Source organism: Astyanax mexicanus, chromosome 10, assembly GCF_023375975.1.
Source record: "Astyanax mexicanus isolate ESR-SI-001 chromosome 10, AstMex3_surface, whole genome shotgun sequence".
NCBI classification, from domain to species: domain Eukaryota; kingdom Metazoa; phylum Chordata; class Actinopteri; order Characiformes; family Acestrorhamphidae; genus Astyanax; species Astyanax mexicanus.
Window position 1 is genome coordinate 600,289 of NC_064417.1, and position 17,765 is coordinate 618,053.

Here is a 17,765-nt window from a genome sequence, read left to right on the forward strand (position 1 = left end):
AAATACTTTACGATCAGTGCAATTTAGTTTTTTCTTAAATAATCAGAACTCACATTGGGCAACATTGGTTCTCGCTTGCAAAGAGAGCAACCTCCCAGCACAGTGCTTCTTCAGTGCTTCAGTAGCATCAGTGGTTTAGTGGCGTCAGTGTTGCTGGGCTTCTAATGGTCCAGATGGTATACACTCCACAGGTCACAACACATCAGAGCTGCTCCCCATGACACAATTTAGTCTACCATGTGCACCACAGAAACCCACGGCTCAAGAAATTGGCTTGTTTTCTGATTCCGAGTGGTTAGGAGGGAGAAAAACACGGTTCCTTCCATCAGTAGCCTAATCATTTTCATTAGGGCCGAGGAGATGGTCTCGGAGAAAACAGGCCGGCCATTGTGTCGGTGAATATTTTGGAATCAGAAGCAACGGCCAATAATGGCAAAGAAATAGCATCCTTAGCTGGGTGAGGGTCTGAAGAGCACTTGAGTTAAAATAGGATCACAGGAGAAAATCTACAGCAATTTCAGCAGCAGAGAAAAGGAGAGAACAAAGAGCAGAACCATCAGCATCTTCTGGTGAAATTTCAAAGCCCGGGCTCCACGTGAAGCCCGAGAAGTCTCTAGGTGCTTCTCTACGAGGAGAACAAGATGTGTTTTGGGCTGCAGTGGACCAGTGCTGGAGAAAAAACAGGGCTGAGACCACAGAGAGACAGAGCGAGGACGAAAAAAGCAAGAGAAAGTGAGAAAGCAGGTCAAAAAGACGACAGAACCAGAACCGTGGAGGTCTGAAGAAAAAACCCTCAGAAACTGACAATCCAGGAATTCTGGCCTCTCTGTAGATCAACTGGCAGCAGCACCTTTACCTGCCGTTCACACCTGCAGGATACAAGACGCTCAGGTTGCCTGAATGTTTATATATATATATATCCTGTGGCTGTATTTGAGGCTTTGTTGAGGAATTGTTGTACGTGGGAGTGTATTAGCATGATGGTTAATCCAACAAGCTACTTTATAAGCATTCAATCCACCAGAGACACCAACAATATCTCCTCTTTTATTCTCTTAAAAAAGGCTACCACTTTAAAATAAGACTACCTTTATAAAGGGTTTACAATTAGTTTATTAATGGTTTCTAATTAGGTTGTAAATGCCTTAAAAATCCTTAATAATTAGTTATAACAAATACATTGAAAGGACAATAATATATATGGCTGTGTAATATAGTTCACTATTTGGCAAACATCAGGTCATAGTAACCCTTTCTACGTATGTGTTATAACTGATTATTAATGATTTTAAGGCATTTACAACCTAATTAGAAACCATTAATAAACTAATTGTAAACCATTTATAAACCCTTTATAAAGGTAGTCTTATTTTAAAGTGGTACCCACTTTGTACCAAAAAGTGTTAATTTAAGTATAAGTATAAATTAAGTGTTAAACGTAATTTATACAATATTATTATATATAATTTTAGTTAAAACACATATTTAAATATTTACATAATCTCACATATTTATTTTGTGAACAGACCAAGTCTCACTGTCTCAACACATGGATGGCATTTAATACATTATTTTTAGTAAACTATAAAGTATAAAGAATGTATTACATGCCATCCATGTGTTGAGACAGTGTAATATGTGTGTAATATGTGTGTTTTAACTAAAAATATTTACATTTCTGGAATTATAATATATTATGTTTCATAAATTATTTGAGTAATATTGTATAAATGAAGTAATTGTAATTAGGTAATATTGTAGCAGAAATGAAGTAAAGTTTAATAAAAGAAAGGATTGACTGAAGTTCAGTTCACTTATTTACTCTGTGTAACATTTAAGTCTAGAAACCGAGTTGAAGTTACTTCAATTTATCTGAAATTAAATTTACTTAAAAAAAGCAAATGCAGAAAGTTGCAAAACTGTTTAAAGTTAATTTTTTTCTCGCTTTTTGCTCTGTCACTAAATTTGCTATTGCTATCGTATCTAATGTACTGGTTTCCAGTTGCTCTGTCAGCTGCGAGTGTGTGACGTGTGAACGCAGGGTGTGAAGGGTTAGATACTGTAGCTCATATTTTCTAGCTGCAGGAACCTCCACCTGTAAGAAGCTCTTAATGAAACAGATTGGGGACGGGATCTACGTCCAAAACCTGCCCCATCCTGCTATCTCACCCTTATTACTAACCCCCCCACAAAAAATAAATAAAAAAACATTTAAAAAGCTCTGGGAGGGAAGAGGGAGAGAAGATAGTAAAGATGGTCTTATTTTCGGTCATGTTTGATGTTATTAGATGCAGAGAGACAAAGAGCCAGTTGACCGAGAGGCTGAGGCAGAGGAGGCGGGGGTGGCAGGGATGGAGGGATGGATGGAGGGAGGGATGGAGGCCGGGGGGCGGGGGTGAAGGGACAGGGCTCTCAGCTGTCACGCTCTTTGTGTTGGGCTTCCTGTGCAGGTGGACAACGAGGAGTGCCAGCTCCCTCCTCTCAACACAGCGACCATGCATCCAGCCATAATGGAAGCTTTTCACTGGGGTCGCTCTCACAGGGGACGAGAGAGAGAGAGAGAGAGAGAGGGATGAGAGAGAGATGAGAGAGAGAGTGAAACAGAGAGATGCAGAGAGAGCCTGCAGAAGGAGGGATGAAGAAAAAGAAAGTGGATGTGCCTTACTAGAGTCAAGACAGAAATGTGTGTAATAATACATTGCAAATCCTGCGCTTTTGCTTGCTGGCTATTGGCTGTATAATGCCTACTATAAATACTACCTACTGTACGGCTACGGATGGTTAATCCAGCAAGCTACTAATCTAGCAATTAATCCAGCAGTGACTCCAACAATATCTCCTGTTTTATTCCTTTATTTAAAGCTTTCTTTTCAAATTGTTCCTGCAAAGGTGCAAATATTTATCATGTAAAAAGCGAAAAGAAGAAGCAGCACCAAGCAAAACCAAATCAAAGGTTCTATTAGCATAACTATAAAGACAAGATTGTGAGATGTAATATATATGAATACTGGAGATTTAGAGAATTGTAACTATGGGGTGCAAAACTAAATAGTGCCTTACAAGACATAAGACAGAAATGTATGTTCAGTGCATTGCAGGTCCTGTGCTTGTTGGCTATTGGCTGAGGGTTATATGAGCTATGAGATATGAAAAACTCCACAAAAGTAATGATAACATCTGAAGTTTATCTCTGGTGGATGTTTTTTAAGACATTGTTGAGGCACTGTTGTATGTGGGAGTGATGATTAGCATGATGGTTAATCCAGCAAGCTACTTATTTAGCAATCAATCCACCAGAGACACCAACAATACCAACAAAGCTTCAAACAAAACCCAAACAAAACCCATCAAAAGTTCTATTAGCATAACTCTAAAGACACGACTGTGAAATGCTTTAAATTAATACGGTATACAAAAGACAAGACAGAAATGTAAATACACTGCAGATCCAGTGCTTGTTGGCTATTGGCTGAGGGTTATAAGAGCTATGCTACAATAACAGAAATACTACTACTGTTCTGCATCACACTCACAAGCGTTTCATAAGCGGGAAGCACTCCACAAAAGTAATGATCACATCTGAAGAAGCAATGAGGGCACAACATCGCAGCAATAAATAAAGCTAATGAATGATCTCATCTCCGCTTCCTCAGACGTGATTTCTGGATTGGAGAACTGCGAGTGACACTGCGGCATAATCCTCCCATAACCCGCGGCAGCAGAGCCTGACGCAGGCTTTCCGTCTCTGCGCTCTTGTTGTGTCTCGTCTTTGCAAGGTTAGATTATCTGCAGGCACGCTCCGCTGGCATGCCTCCCGCCGCTCTGCCCTGTTAAAAAGCATTGACCTGAAGTCGGCACAGCCGAGCACAGAGCCAGCACAGAGATTTCCATTTCCCCAAAACAGCAGCACTGAGTCTCCGGCGCTGTGGGAGAACTTCAGTCCAGCTCAACAAGCTGCAAACCCTGCGAAATTCTGCCTGCATCAAGTGATGCATCACCAAAAGTGACGTCAATCAATCAATGAAGTGATTCACATTTAAAGGAAATCACATTTTAGTTTTTTTAGTTTTGCTATTTTTAGGTTTATGTTTGAGTAAAATTAACATTGTTGTTTTATTCTATAAACTACAGACTATCTAGGCAATTGATTGGTTTGCTTGCCTTGTTGAAACGGGGCTGTTCACCCCACTCTGCACTACTACCACCACTATCACCACCAGGACCGTCACTACTGCCCGTACACTGAGAAACAGTCTGTGAGACTCTTATAAATCCTTCTTCATCTTCCTGCCGCCTTCAAAGGTTTGGATCATCACGCTTTTGATGTTCTGAAGAGTGAGGCCATGAAGCATGAAGGTCCGGGTCCATACATATCAACAATCTCTCAAAATCCACTTCTGATCTGTGGCCACACCATCTATTAACACCAGTCACTCAGTTCAGTTGGCAGCCATAGCCTATACAGTATGCCCATGTATTAACTGTGCCTCCACCATGTTTAACAGTATCATTTGGTATGTTTTATATTATGATTAGTCTTGGTTTTGTGTATCCAAAATCCTTTATTTTCAGATCTGGGCGTTTTAGATGCTTTTTAGGGGTCGATTGTAATATAATGTGCTTTTTGTGTCCAGAGCATAGTTTTTTTTCCAAGATTTTATCTGATTTAACACAATTTTACAAATATAGAGAAACGCTATCCTTCACTTAAAGTACATTGTGTACATTTTATATCATTTTATTTAATGCTGGGGTGTTTTTTGTTTCAATGTCTTTAGTGTTTTCTTGTTTAGTTCAATTATTAATTTGATTAAGTGGATAAATCAAATTAATTTCACTTTTTTTTTACTCTAACATCCTACAAATCACCTGAACTTCTCTTAGGTCTCTGCCCCATCTCCTTCTTTTAAATGTTATCTCTCCTTCCTGTATCTAATCTAATCTATAAGAGAGGGGGTGTGGCTTCCTCTGGGAAGCAGAAGCTGCCCAAACTCTAACCCAAAGTTTTAAAAGTTGTTTTTGATGTTTTTGAATAAATTAGACATTTTAATCAAGAATTTAGCTAATTGAATAAATGCCCAATCATTACCTGTCCCCTGTTCTGTTATGAACGCCCCTTTAAGAAAGAATTTCATAATCACGGAATTGAGGACACTTGCTAGATACCACCATTATTAATTTAATTACACATAATATTTCTCCATATTTTGTCCATAAAAAGCTAAAGTTCTACAGTTAGTTGATTAGAATGATTGTGACTGGCCTCCAGGAGCTGCCGTTTGCAGAGTCATGTGATCATGTGAGTGTGTGTGTTGTCATAGTGAGGTGCGTTCTGGGTAACGTAGTCCATAGAGACTGAAGATCACAGGCAGAGCTAAGTGCAGGGGATACAGGTGTTATTAACCTGGCAAAAATCTGATTTCTGTGAAGTCTAATAGTATACAAATACAGACAAATATTCAGCAAAAGTGATTTTCTTAGATATGTTTTTTTTATATTATAAGACACCAAATGGCACAGTATTTACAGATAATGGCAGTAAAGCAGTAGAGCAGTAGAGCAGGTCCTGGGCGGGGCATATCTGGAGTGCTCGTGACCTACAGCTTTAATGGGATTCAACAGTTGCATCCCTGCTGAGATTTTGTCCATTTCCTTTCCATTTTTCTACATCTCTCAAACGTTAATAGAGAGAGAGAGAGAGAAATAGAAAGTGAGAGAGAGAGAGAGAAAAGAGACAGAGTTGTAAAGGACATTAGCCAATCTCATGTGTTACTATCTATTTGGCATCGGCGGCTGCTCTAATTGAACATGGAGATTCAGCTTTTTCTTCCTCTCTCCTAATAATAATTATGATGTCGAATGAGAGATGGCTCCTCGGCACGCCGGTGGAATATTAAGCAGCCGGCGGTTTAGATATAGTATGAGCGGCGGCGCAGGGCTTGGAGCAGGGGTGGGCGACCAGCAGAGCCGGTGAAGGTCGTCGCTATTTTCTTTTTTTTCTATTCCTGTAACTAATCAGCCTAAAAGCTCTGCTCGCGAGGAAGTGTTCCCCTTTTAATGGAATGCCTCATACATTAAAGACAGAGGCTCTGCGCTGGAGGAGCCCACATGACCATGTCAGCTTTCATTTTTATTAAGACTTTGGGTTATTGAGGACCATAAACGTGCCTCCTAAAATTGGGCCGCTTTTATTAGCGGGATGCTACGAGCGCAGAAAGCTTTTGTGCCCTGAAACTGGGATCTGATGAGCCAAATGAGCTTCCTGTTAAAGAACTGCCCATGTAAAGATCGGGGTTGTAATGAAACGCTGGATAGCGCCGGAGACGACATTATAATCGACTATGTCAGCAGCGTAGCATAGCGTAGCGTAGCATAGCATAGTACATTGGGAACTGCGTGCAGCGTATATACATACAGTTTCTCTGATTTTGCTATTTATAGGTTTATGTTTGAGTAAAATGAACATTGTTGTTTTATTCTATAAACTACAGACAACATTTCTCCCAAATTACAAATAATAATATTGTCATTTAGAGCATAAAAAAGGCTGAAATAACAAAACATGCAAAAAGATGCAGAGCTTTCAGACCTCAAATAATGACAAATAAACAACAAATTCATATTCATAAAGTTTTAAGAGTTCAGAAATAAAACAATATTTGGTGGAATAAACCTGGTGGTTTTTAATCACAGTTTTTTTTGTTAAGCATCTTGGCATCATGTTCTCCACCTCCACCAGTCTTACACACTGCTTTTGGAAAACTTTATGCTGCTTTACTCCTGGTGCAAAAATTCAAGCAGTTCAGTTTGGTGGTTTGATGGTTTGTGATCATCCATCTTCCTCTTGATTATATTCCAGAGGTTTTCAATTTGGTCAAAAAATCATAGAAACTCATCATTTTTTTAAAGGGATTTCTTATTTTTTATTTTATTTCAGAGCTGTATATTCACTGATATATATCTGGTGGCAGGAAGTCATGAATTTTTTTTTTTTATTTGGAACGATTGTGTTGGGTAACAAAGCGTAGCGCCCATCAGACGCCCAATCACTGATAGAGTAGGTAAAGTGGGAGCTCTAGAAACAAATTCATCCTCTGCTTTATAGCTTTAATATCACAGGCATCAGGCCTAAGTGAGCCCATTTGCTTTTAGTGTTCCGAAACCACTTAGCACTCTTCTGCCAACAACTGGGCATCATTCCGCCACTCTTCTCAATCACATATCATATAACCATGACGTTTTTATACTTCTCCCCTTCAGAGTAACCGTCTTCCTCTCTTCCTCTCTTCCTCTCTTCGCCCGTCATTCATCGCCTTCGTCAAAAAAGTATTACAGCATCATTATCTCTCAGGCTGCCATGTTGATTTTCATAATGGCTCTTCGTGTTATTATTAGGGCAGTGAGGAGCATCACGGTGCACTTAACTGAGGATTTAAAATCCGCAGTTTTTGTTTTAGTTTTAGTATTAATATCAAAGTTATTATTTTCATCATTTTCATCATTATTATCATTATAAATGGCTGAAATAATCACAGTTTTATATACATTAAAGGTTGCATGTTGCTCCAGCTGTACTGTTCGCTCCTAATTCACTTAATAATCCTGTTTGTTCTCCACAACTCTCTCGAGCTGATGCCATTTAGATGCGTCTGTGGTTGACTTTCATCTGGCTAAAGTCTTGTGCAGGAGGGGATTACAGAAAGCCTTAACAAAACAAGCTCTTGCATCAGTGGTATTTTTACACCCGCCAGTCGGCGTGTCTCGCGTGTGCACGTAGCTCTTCCTACGTGACCAAGCCCAAATGCCAAAACCTCCGCCGGGCCTGAATCAATGTCACAGACACATGTTTCAAAAAGGTCCATTTCCACCAAATGCAGTTTCTGAGACTGAATGATTCACATATTCCATTGCATGAACATAAATATGTGGTCTCCTAAAAAAACATACACATCCTTGGGTATTTTTGTGATTTTTGTAAAATCTCATTTACTTAATTTGAGCATAATTTGTCAGTGATTTATCTGTGCTGGAAAAACACTTTGTATCATGTACATCTACACCCTGGGACTTTTTTATTTTGACATTTTACTGTATATACTGTATATTTGCAAGACATGCACAGATTTAAGTTTAATATTTTTCATTTATATATTTATGTATATATTCTTAAATCTCCTTTTAGAATGTTATAGTCAAGAGTCTTATATATCTTACTTTTCTCTCTTATCTATCTATCTATCTATCTATCTATCTATCTATCTATCTATCTATCTATCTATCTATCTATCTATCTATCTATCTATCTATCTATCTATCTATCTATCTATCTATCTCATCAAATGTAAATTAAAATAATAAATTACTTCCTGTACAAAGACAAAGTTTGTCTACTGTTTCTACTGGTCCTACAAAATCCCTAATAGCTACTAGAAATTAAAAATGCACACCAAGCAAAAGTGTGGGTCTAAGGAGGTTATACCAAAGCTACAGTATACACTCGTTGGTCAACATGGGCAGTTCTTGAAATGCAGAAATTTAATCTGACTAAATAGAAGTGAAAAATACTGATTTGTTAGAAAGTTAGCATCCTATGGCTTCCAGTGTTATCCCAAAAAAGCTAATGACTCATGGCTCAGTTCTAGCCCACACATGTACTTATATCCAACCCACATAGACGCTGTCTGGCAATTGAGATTGAGGCTTCATCTGCTTAGATAGTGTAGTGTGAATAACTTTAGGAGCGTATGAAGTGTGAAAATGCTTTTACAAGTGCAGTACTTACTAAAACTAAAACTCAATGCATGATATGGGCGGTGCAGTCTTTGTTATATTGTTATATTGTACGTTTTATTATCACGCCATTATTGAGGGACCCCATTAAATGCAGGCATTGAAGGAAACACATTTTATACATTAAATAAGCCGTAATGCTTCTTTAGTGCATCAGATGCATCAGTGCTTCTTAAGTTCTGCTTAAGGCCACTCGCCACTGTCTCTCTCTCTCTATATTTGACCGATGGACATTTCTGTGGCACTTTTTTTATTCTGAAATGAAGCCCAAAAGAAGCAGAGCTGGATCCGATTTCCAGATGGCTGCAGTAAAAGTGAACCTTTAGAGTTCATACTTTAGTGCTCAGGCATCATAACCGCCTCCTGTCGCCGTCGCCGTACGCCACCGCCGCTGTACGCCGCCGCCGCCGCAGGTAAATGTCAGCCGATATCACGGCTAAAGGGAAATGTGAATTGAGCTCTTCCAATACAGCCACTGATTACTGTATTGAGCAGAAGCGAGAGCCATTGTTGTGGAAATACTGTTTTCTCAGGCAGCAGCCAAGAGACAAATCTATAGCTGAATAGCCCCATTTCAGAAGTGTCAGACTTATTCAGAGCCGTGTTGTGGTAAACTTATCTTTTGTGGCTTCGCTGCAGAGTATACCTTCCGGCTTTTCTTGCTCTCTCTCTCTCTCTCTCTTTTCACTCTCCGTTTCTTTTTTACGTCTGATGTTCATTTCCTGGCGTTTCAGCGGTTTGATTCTGGTCGCGTTTGGTAGCTTCTCAATGCTGTCAGGTGTGGCCTTCTCTCCTCGATTGACAACCCAGATCATTAAAGCAGGTGGATCCTCTCCAGGCAGGTCGAGAGAAGACATTGATGAACTCAAATGATTTAAGTCTGTTTTTCATGTTTTAAAATTAGATATTTCTAAACTATACTCAACTATTTTGAGTTAGTTGAACATTTGTGGGCACAAATACTGTACTATTCAAACTGAGACCTTTGAGTTGAAGCAACTTATAATTAATAATAACTGAATTTATTCTGAGTTGCCATTAACAGCTTTTTTTTCTTTTCCATTGGATCCTGTCACATTTGTCACTATTTGCATAATGGGTGTGTCCAACAGTTTCTGCGTGTCCAACACTCACCATCAGTGTGTAGTGATTCCCCCTTGGATTAACTTAGAAATAAATCAACTTCCCCTTTAGTTGTAATAACTTGATGTTTTAACTTATGCTAACTCATTTTAGTTTTCATTCCCTATTACTTAAACACTTTGAGCAAACCGGCTGCCTTAAAAAAGTAAACTCAACTTATCTGGTCTTATTACGGTATAACAAAAATAATAAAAAGTTAAACCAACTTTCCTTAGTTAGTTGTTATAACTTGATGTTCTAAGTTATGCTAACTTAAGTTTTCATTGCTCATTACTTAACTTTATTAAGGCAACCGCAGCACAAGCCGCTCCTCGTCCTGTCAGTCAGCTGGTCGTGTTCTGCAGAAAAGCTCCCGCTTTGCTTTTAAAACCTGCTGAAAACACTAATCCTGAATCTGACGGGTTTGAAGAGAACGGGTCGTCGGCAGCTATGATAATGTACCATCCATCCCGCGGCTGCTGGACGAGGATGATGGCGGCGAGTGATCAATAGGAAGTGAAGCGGCGTGCTGTTCCTGCATGTAGATGCTCGATGCTCGATGCTCGGAGCGTGCCGCTCGCCGCGGGCCTGGCCTGGCCGGGGGGGGGGGGGGGGGAGCTGTGATAATGGATGGACGAGTGGGGAGTGAGGTATGAAAAAGAACCATCCATCCTGGATGCAGCTCGACTCAGAGCTCAGCTTCCAGAGAAATGAAGAAGTGACTGATTGCCGGAGCGTGAGAGTGTAGTTCATTCTAAGACTATAGCCATCACTCTGATACCCACTTGCTGCAGCAGCTCTGGCCTATAAAGCATAATACCTGCTGATTTTAGGGGAGTAAAAGACAAACAAAACACTTTTAACCCTTTCAGACATTCAGAGTAATATTCCAGTGATACTGTAACGCCCAGAGGTGGAAAAAGTACTGAAAAATTGTAATTAAGTAAAAGTACCTATACTTTACTAAAATTCTACTTAAGTAAAAGTAAAAGTACCCATCTAAAAATCTAATCGAGTAAAAGAAAAAAAGTACTCAATTTAAAATGTACTTTGAGTAAAAGTTACATAGCTACTTTTATTTATTTGATGTAAAAACATACAAATCATAAATTAAATAATTATTAAATTAAATAATTTGGATTAATTTGGATAAATAGTTTTTGTTCAGACCAACACATAAAACATTTTCAAGAACAAGTGGTATAGGTTTCTATGATCCATTTTTCTTCTTTACTGTTAAAAGGTTAAAAAGTCAGCGCTGTGTGTTTTATCATTATTCTGTGTTTTTTTTTTTTACTTTAACAAACAGCTTTTGAGCCATTTGTGAAGCAGTAATCTGTATTTGTACACCAGGGGAGCAATTTCACAGCAGAGGAACTAAATAAACCAGGGCTCAGAAACCGAACAAAAGAAGTAAACAGAAGTTTCTCTGAGCAAAATGTCTTAAAGTAATGTCCTGTAAGTCTTAAGAACTGTGCGAAAAGCCACCTGTAGCTGGGAATCTGTAATCAGTCCTGCTGTTTTTGCCCCTCTCTCTATATCACTCATATTAATCACAATATTAATCAAATTGTCTTTTCTTACTACTTTTGAGTACTTGCTAGATCCTTAATCTCTGAGCTTTTTATTTTGTATTACAAATATATATATATATATATATATATATTTTTTTATCATTTGACTGGGTAAATAAGTCAAACCAGTTTTGTTAGCTGATGATGATTCAAGTAAAATCATGATCCAAATCCAGCTGGGAATTTGGAGTAAGTAAAACACTTTATTACGCAGTCATATAGATTTCCATTGATTTGACCAGTTAACCTTTTAGCCAGAAGACAAGCTTCTCCAATAAAATATTTACACATAAATCAATGTTTTTTTTCTGTTTTAAGAGTCTGGTTAGTAACATACAATCAATTCTGCTGTAATCAATGACTAAAGCTAAAGTGCTAAAGTGCTGTTACTTCCTTAAAATACGAGCTGAAACACCGGAATACAATATACACACAACACAATGGAGTCCAGTTAGTTATCATGTGATCCTGACCATTAAATAATAATAAAAAAAAAATAAGAAGGAAAATTAATATTTAAGCAGACTTTTTTTAAGTAGACAGTGATATATATACGGTATAAGTGTAGCATAAAAATAAACTACTAATAATGTATGTGTGTCCACTATATAGACAATATATCCATATACAGCTCTGGAAAATATGAAAAAATAAGAGAAATTATGAGTTTCTTTAATTTAACCAAATTAAAATTAAAAATTGATTTGACCAAAAAACTGATTTAGAAACTCTTCATTGTTTCCAGAGCTGTATAACCAGATTGGAATATCTGGCGGGGTTTGGGGGGGTTGACTTTGGGACCCCAAATGCCTTAAAGCAGTCCTGGAGGTGATGCAGGTATCTGTTCACCTGGTTCCTGGTCGGTCACATGACCAGACGGGCCGATCTGGGTGGCTGGAAGCAGCAGGAAACCTGGGCAGAGGCGCCGAGCTGTAGGGAGGAGGCAGGTCACTGTGGCCTCATTAACACCGTCCCACACACACACACACATTCAAACACACTACACACACTCGCCAAGCTAACAGCGCACTCCATCTCTGCAGGAATGCACCCGGAGCTGCTCTGTGATCTGACCTGTGGTATTTGGACTGACGGGATTCGGGTAACTGAGCTTCCTCTGGTTTGGGGGTAAAAGTAAATGTAGCTGCTGCTCTGTAGGTGATTTTACACCTTTACCAAGCTGTTCTGTTCATGGTGTTGCTGCTGGAGGTTTGGTAGCTTGCGAGAAATTCATTGGTCAGGTAAAAATGGACATTTTTCTAAAAGCCATAATGACTACAGCTCTGAAAAAAATGAAGAGATCATTTCAGTTTCTAAATCAGTTGTTTTATTCTATAAACTACAGACAACATTTCTCCCAAATTGCAAATAAAAATATTCTCATTTAGAGCATTTATTTACAGAAAATGGGAATTGACTGAAAGAACAAAAAAGATGCAGAGCTTTCAGACCTCAAATAATGCAAAGAAAACAAGTTCATATTCATAAAGTTTTAAGAGTTCAGAAATAATCAATATTTGGTGGAATAATCCTGGTGGTTTTTAATCAGTTTTTTTCATGCATCTTGGCATCATGTTCTCCTCCACCAGTCTTACACACTGCTTTTGGATAACTTTATGCTGCTTTACTCCTGGTGTAAAAATTCAAGCAGTTCAGTTTGGTGGTTTGATGGTTTGTGATCATCCATCTTCCTCTTGATTATATTCCAGAGGTTTTCAATTTGGTAAAATCAAAGAAACTCATCAACAATCGTGTTTTCCAAGAAATCATTTTTAAGTGTATAGCATCACAACAGTAGATAATAATACAGATTAAACTCTTAAAGCCAGTGCTTCACATAGTTTGTCAAAGCCATTCACATAGACAACAGCACATTCATATTGACCTCTACATTACACTGAATCAGAAGAATATGCACAACTGTACTAAACACCTCTAATTCTAAAGATTTTAACACTGCAATTAGTTAATGATTCTCTAAACTAAAGCAATATAACATTAAAAAGAAACTGCCTTGTTGCCTAGATTATGAAAGCTTAAAGTTTAATGTCTCTCATAACAGTTTTCTTTCATAAAAACAACCCCATTTTCCAGTCAATTACACACACCTACTCAGGTTCATGATGTTGCATTTAAGCTGCAGTGGATTGGAAATTAAATGTAATACTGCTGACAAAATGAGCAGCCACTTCCAGCTCAGCTAACTTATGCTAATTTTTATGCTGAGAATGACCGCAAGGTTTATTTTTGCGCCCATAAAATGTACTGTATACCAAAAGCCTCTTAATATAATACAGACAGAAATCTTACAACACATTTATATCAACATTGTGTAACAGCTGCACTAAACCCTAAACCACATTTTTTCATTATTATCTAAAATGTGTTCAGTCCTACTTTACATTTTTTAACCATTTCCTAACCATAAAAAACACTTTTACTGCAGTCATTTTGGTATGCGGACACTCACAATATGCAGATCAGTCAATCAGTAATACTGCCCCCTGGTGATGTCCAACTATCAGAAAGCTCCTGCCCCGCCCGTAAACCCATACATCACCCTGTGCCCTCCTAACTACTCTATTGTATTCTCCAGGGACCTTATGACCCTATGGAGCGTTTTTTTTTTTCAAGTGAAGTGCAGCTTCCGTACCACACAAACGCAGTCCGTACGTGAGTATAAGCTGAGTATGACACGTTGTTGCTTGCCATGGTAAAAGTTACTGAACTCATCTTTCACTGGATTGTGTAGATTCAGCCTCCTCAATTTGGCAACCCGAGTGAGCTTTGAGTCTGTGGAGAGGTGGCTGGGGAAGACAACTCTCTCTGTGGTGTTTTGAGATTGGATTTCTTTAGTTACTTCACTCAATTCTCAATCTCATTTCCTATTAAACTTACTTTTAGCATCTTTTAGCATCAGAACCGCATTATAACATCCAGCAGTTCAGTTGATTCTGTAGATCCCTCTGCTAAACACGAGCAGATTAGCTTTACTGTTCTCAGTATAAATCTGTAAAAGCTGAAGCTCTGAGCTCTACAGCTCCACAGTTTTTTGGGAAGGTTATCCAGCTCTCGCTCGCTCACTCGGTATTCCCCTCAGCCGCCGCCGCCGCAGCTCGGTTTGGCAGCCCACTTCACTCCTCGTCCTTCATTTGATGACTAAAATCGCAGCTTTGAGAACGATTGTGAAGATGGCTGATTGATATTGGTAGCACTCGCCACGAGGGCCCTTTTCACGATAGAAAGGCTTCCTGTTTCAATTTCCCGTGGATCTCGCAAGTTTATAAGGCCCTTCTTTTTTATCTCATCAAACCGAGTAGGGAATACATTTCTATTCAGGGGAAATATCAGCATCAGTAATATCCAATTTACTGAGAGGGGTGAGAGCTGGTTGATGTGGCGGTATAATAACACGCTACGTGAAGCGTGGCATTATGGAGTATGAATAAAAAAAAAAAGAAAAAAAAAAGCATTTATGCTTTAAAAGAAAAAATCAATCCAGAAGCAGTCATCATTCATCTGAGAAACTCAAGGCAATTAGTCAGACTTTGATGCAAATTGGAGAGGCAGAACACACAACCCGCCACCAACCCCCCCCCCCCCCTCCCCAACCATCACCCAATCACCACCCAATCACCAACCAGACACACAGGAAACCAAAGCCAAAATAACCTCATCTCGCCTCAATCCTCCACCAATCACAACAAAGAGAGAGAGAGAGAGAGAGAAAGAGTCCAGCGACTACAATTCAATCCTCACTCAGAGCGTGGGAATTACTAAGGGGGCTAAATGAGATAGCCACTGGAAAATCACTTCAAACAAGGTCAAGAGCTGGTTATTGAACATGCACAATACTGTAGAGGAACAACAATGCATTTATATTATACTTCTGTCTTAAAGCAGAGTGAGTACATCTCTACACTTTTACTCCAGACCTCATTCTAGTCACTGTAGTCATTGTAAATGCCTTAAAAATAATTAATAATCAGTTATAACACATACGTAAAAAGGGCAACAATGACCTGTTGTTTGCCAAATAGTGAACCCACAGCCATCTATACTGTTGCCCTTTCTACATATGTGTTATAACTGATTATTAATGATTTTTGAGGCATTTACAACCTATTTACTAACCATTAATAAACTAATTGTAAACCATTTATAAACCCTTTATAAAGGTAGTCTTATTTTAAAGTGGAATCGAAAATAAAATTGAAGTGTTCTTCTAAGGTGGAAAATTAGTTGTTTTAAATTTCTTTAACGTGTTTGGCACAGAAAGAGAAAGGAAACTGACCAATAAAACAGAGGAAATGGCTGATAACAGGGGCTGACACGTTACCACTGCATGTGACACCAAACCATAAAGTTTCTTCTCAACAAATCTCCGCAGAAAGGCAGCAGTTAAAGCAGTAAAAGCCCTTGATGGGAAAACATTCGCCATCGTTTAAACTCCTCCCAGGTAAACAAGTAAACTTTCCAAGACACGAGCTGTAGATTAACATTAGACACAAAGCAGCGCGTCTGTGAGCGGCGTAACGATGTATACAACCTTGGTGGGGTCGGTGAAAAACTGCCGGTGCTTTATGGCTGCATAAATACATAACAACGCGTGTTAATTTCCACAGTCTGCTCGCGATTCACAGCCAGCGGAAGGTCCATCATAGCAGGCGTCGGTTAAAAGCACTTTGGCAGCATTTTTACACCGAATCGCAAACAGGCAGCTGTCAGCTTGTTGAAAAACAGCACATCTGAGCATGCATGTCATTAAATGATGCCCATTATAAATTTACCCCACAGTCAGTAAACAGCACACTGAGCAAACCAACACCAGCAGAGACATGCTGATGAACGATGGAGCGATAAAACCTGTAAACTGTAGCATCTACCTGTACCCCTGTACACCGTAAACCCAGACGTAGTTTAAACTCAAGTGATTTAATGAGTCTGTTTTACATGTTTTAAAATTGGGTATTTCTAAACAATACTCTTAATACTATTTTGAGTTAGTTGAACATCTGTGTGCACATATACTGTAGGCTGCTCTTCAAACTGAGATCTGAGATGAGTTGAACCAACTTATATAATAACTGAGTTTATTCTGAGTTGCCATTGGCAGATTCTTTTTCTTTTCTATTGGCTTCTGTCACAATCTATTTGCATACTGGGCATGTCCAACAGTTTCTGTGTGTCAGAAACTCACCATCAGTGTGTAGTGATTCCCCCCCTGGGCTACCTTACAAATAAATCTAAAAGTTCCCCTTTAGTTGTATAAACTTGATGTTTTAATTTATGCTAATTTATGCTCAAGTTTTCATTACTTATTATTTTTTTTTTAAATTGAGCACTTAAATCAGATTTCCCTTTAGTTGTAATAACTTAATGTTCTAAGTTATTCTTAAGGCAACCGGTTTCCTCAAATTATTTAAGCAAATTCAATTTATCCGGGTTTACAGTGCAGACTGTGTTTTATTCTTATTTACCTTCTCTAATGTTCACGAAACGTAAAATCAGAGTATAATAGTCTGTAATCATTTTAAATCAGTTCTTCTGGTTTTTAGAGAGTAATAAAACGTTCTCTTACCTTCTGAATGGTGGGAGAGGGTGAGCAGACTGACGCAGGAAGCTCCGATGCCTGATCCGAACACGGTGATCCGGTTGGAGTCGCCGCCGAAGTATCCGATATTTTCGCTGATCCAGCGCAGAGCCTGGATCTGATCTAGCAGTCCGTAATTCCCTTTAGCAGCCTGGTCTCCTGTACTCAGGAACCCTGAAACAGAAACGAGAGATCTTTAATGAGACGGAAAAGGACCAGCAGGATTTAAAGGGTTAATGACAGCGAAGGTATAGTTACTTTAAAAAAAATACTTGATTTTAAAAGCAACTAAAGCCCTATTTGGACGGGATTAGTTTCTCAGGTGGTTCTGGGTAATTTTCTTTTTTATGGGGGATTTTATCCTCCGTGATTTTATTCCCGTCCAGAACGATCATGTACGTGTTTTTCTCAGACGTCCTCTGAGAAAATTACAGGCTGAATTATCTACTGTTTTTCTCTGAACTCCGTGCTCCTCCGGTAATTTTAGTCCCGTCCGGACGCACATCTCACCTTTAATAAAATAGCTATTTGTTCACTGCCGCCCACCGTAATTACACTTTTTTAGTAGTAGTTTAATCACACTAAACTACTTCTGAGCCTAGAGGAGCTTTTTACTGAATTTAACTGAATTAAACTAATTCATTTATTGTGTATAACACTGTGTTATTGCACATCACATCCCTACT

At 38.8% G+C, this 17,765-nt stretch overlaps 1 protein-coding gene and 1 long non-coding RNA gene across 3 annotated transcripts in view; both read right to left on the reverse strand.

Annotated features, from left to right (window-relative positions):
• Positions 1–17,765, reverse strand: part of LOC125804795 (uncharacterized) — a 376,893-nt gene that overhangs the window by 132,478 nt on the left and 226,650 nt on the right. The gene's annotated exons all lie outside the window — the stretch shown is intronic.
• nlgn3a (neuroligin 3a) overlaps positions 1–17,765 on the reverse strand; it is a 211,982-nt gene that overhangs the window by 46,810 nt on the left and 147,407 nt on the right. For both annotated transcript variants that reach the window (XM_007228428.4, XM_007228429.4), the window contains one exon: positions 17,068–17,253. In XM_007228428.4, coding sequence (XP_007228490.3) covers positions 17,068–17,253 — 186 coding nt within the window. The remainder of the gene's footprint in view (positions 1–17,067; positions 17,254–17,765) is intronic.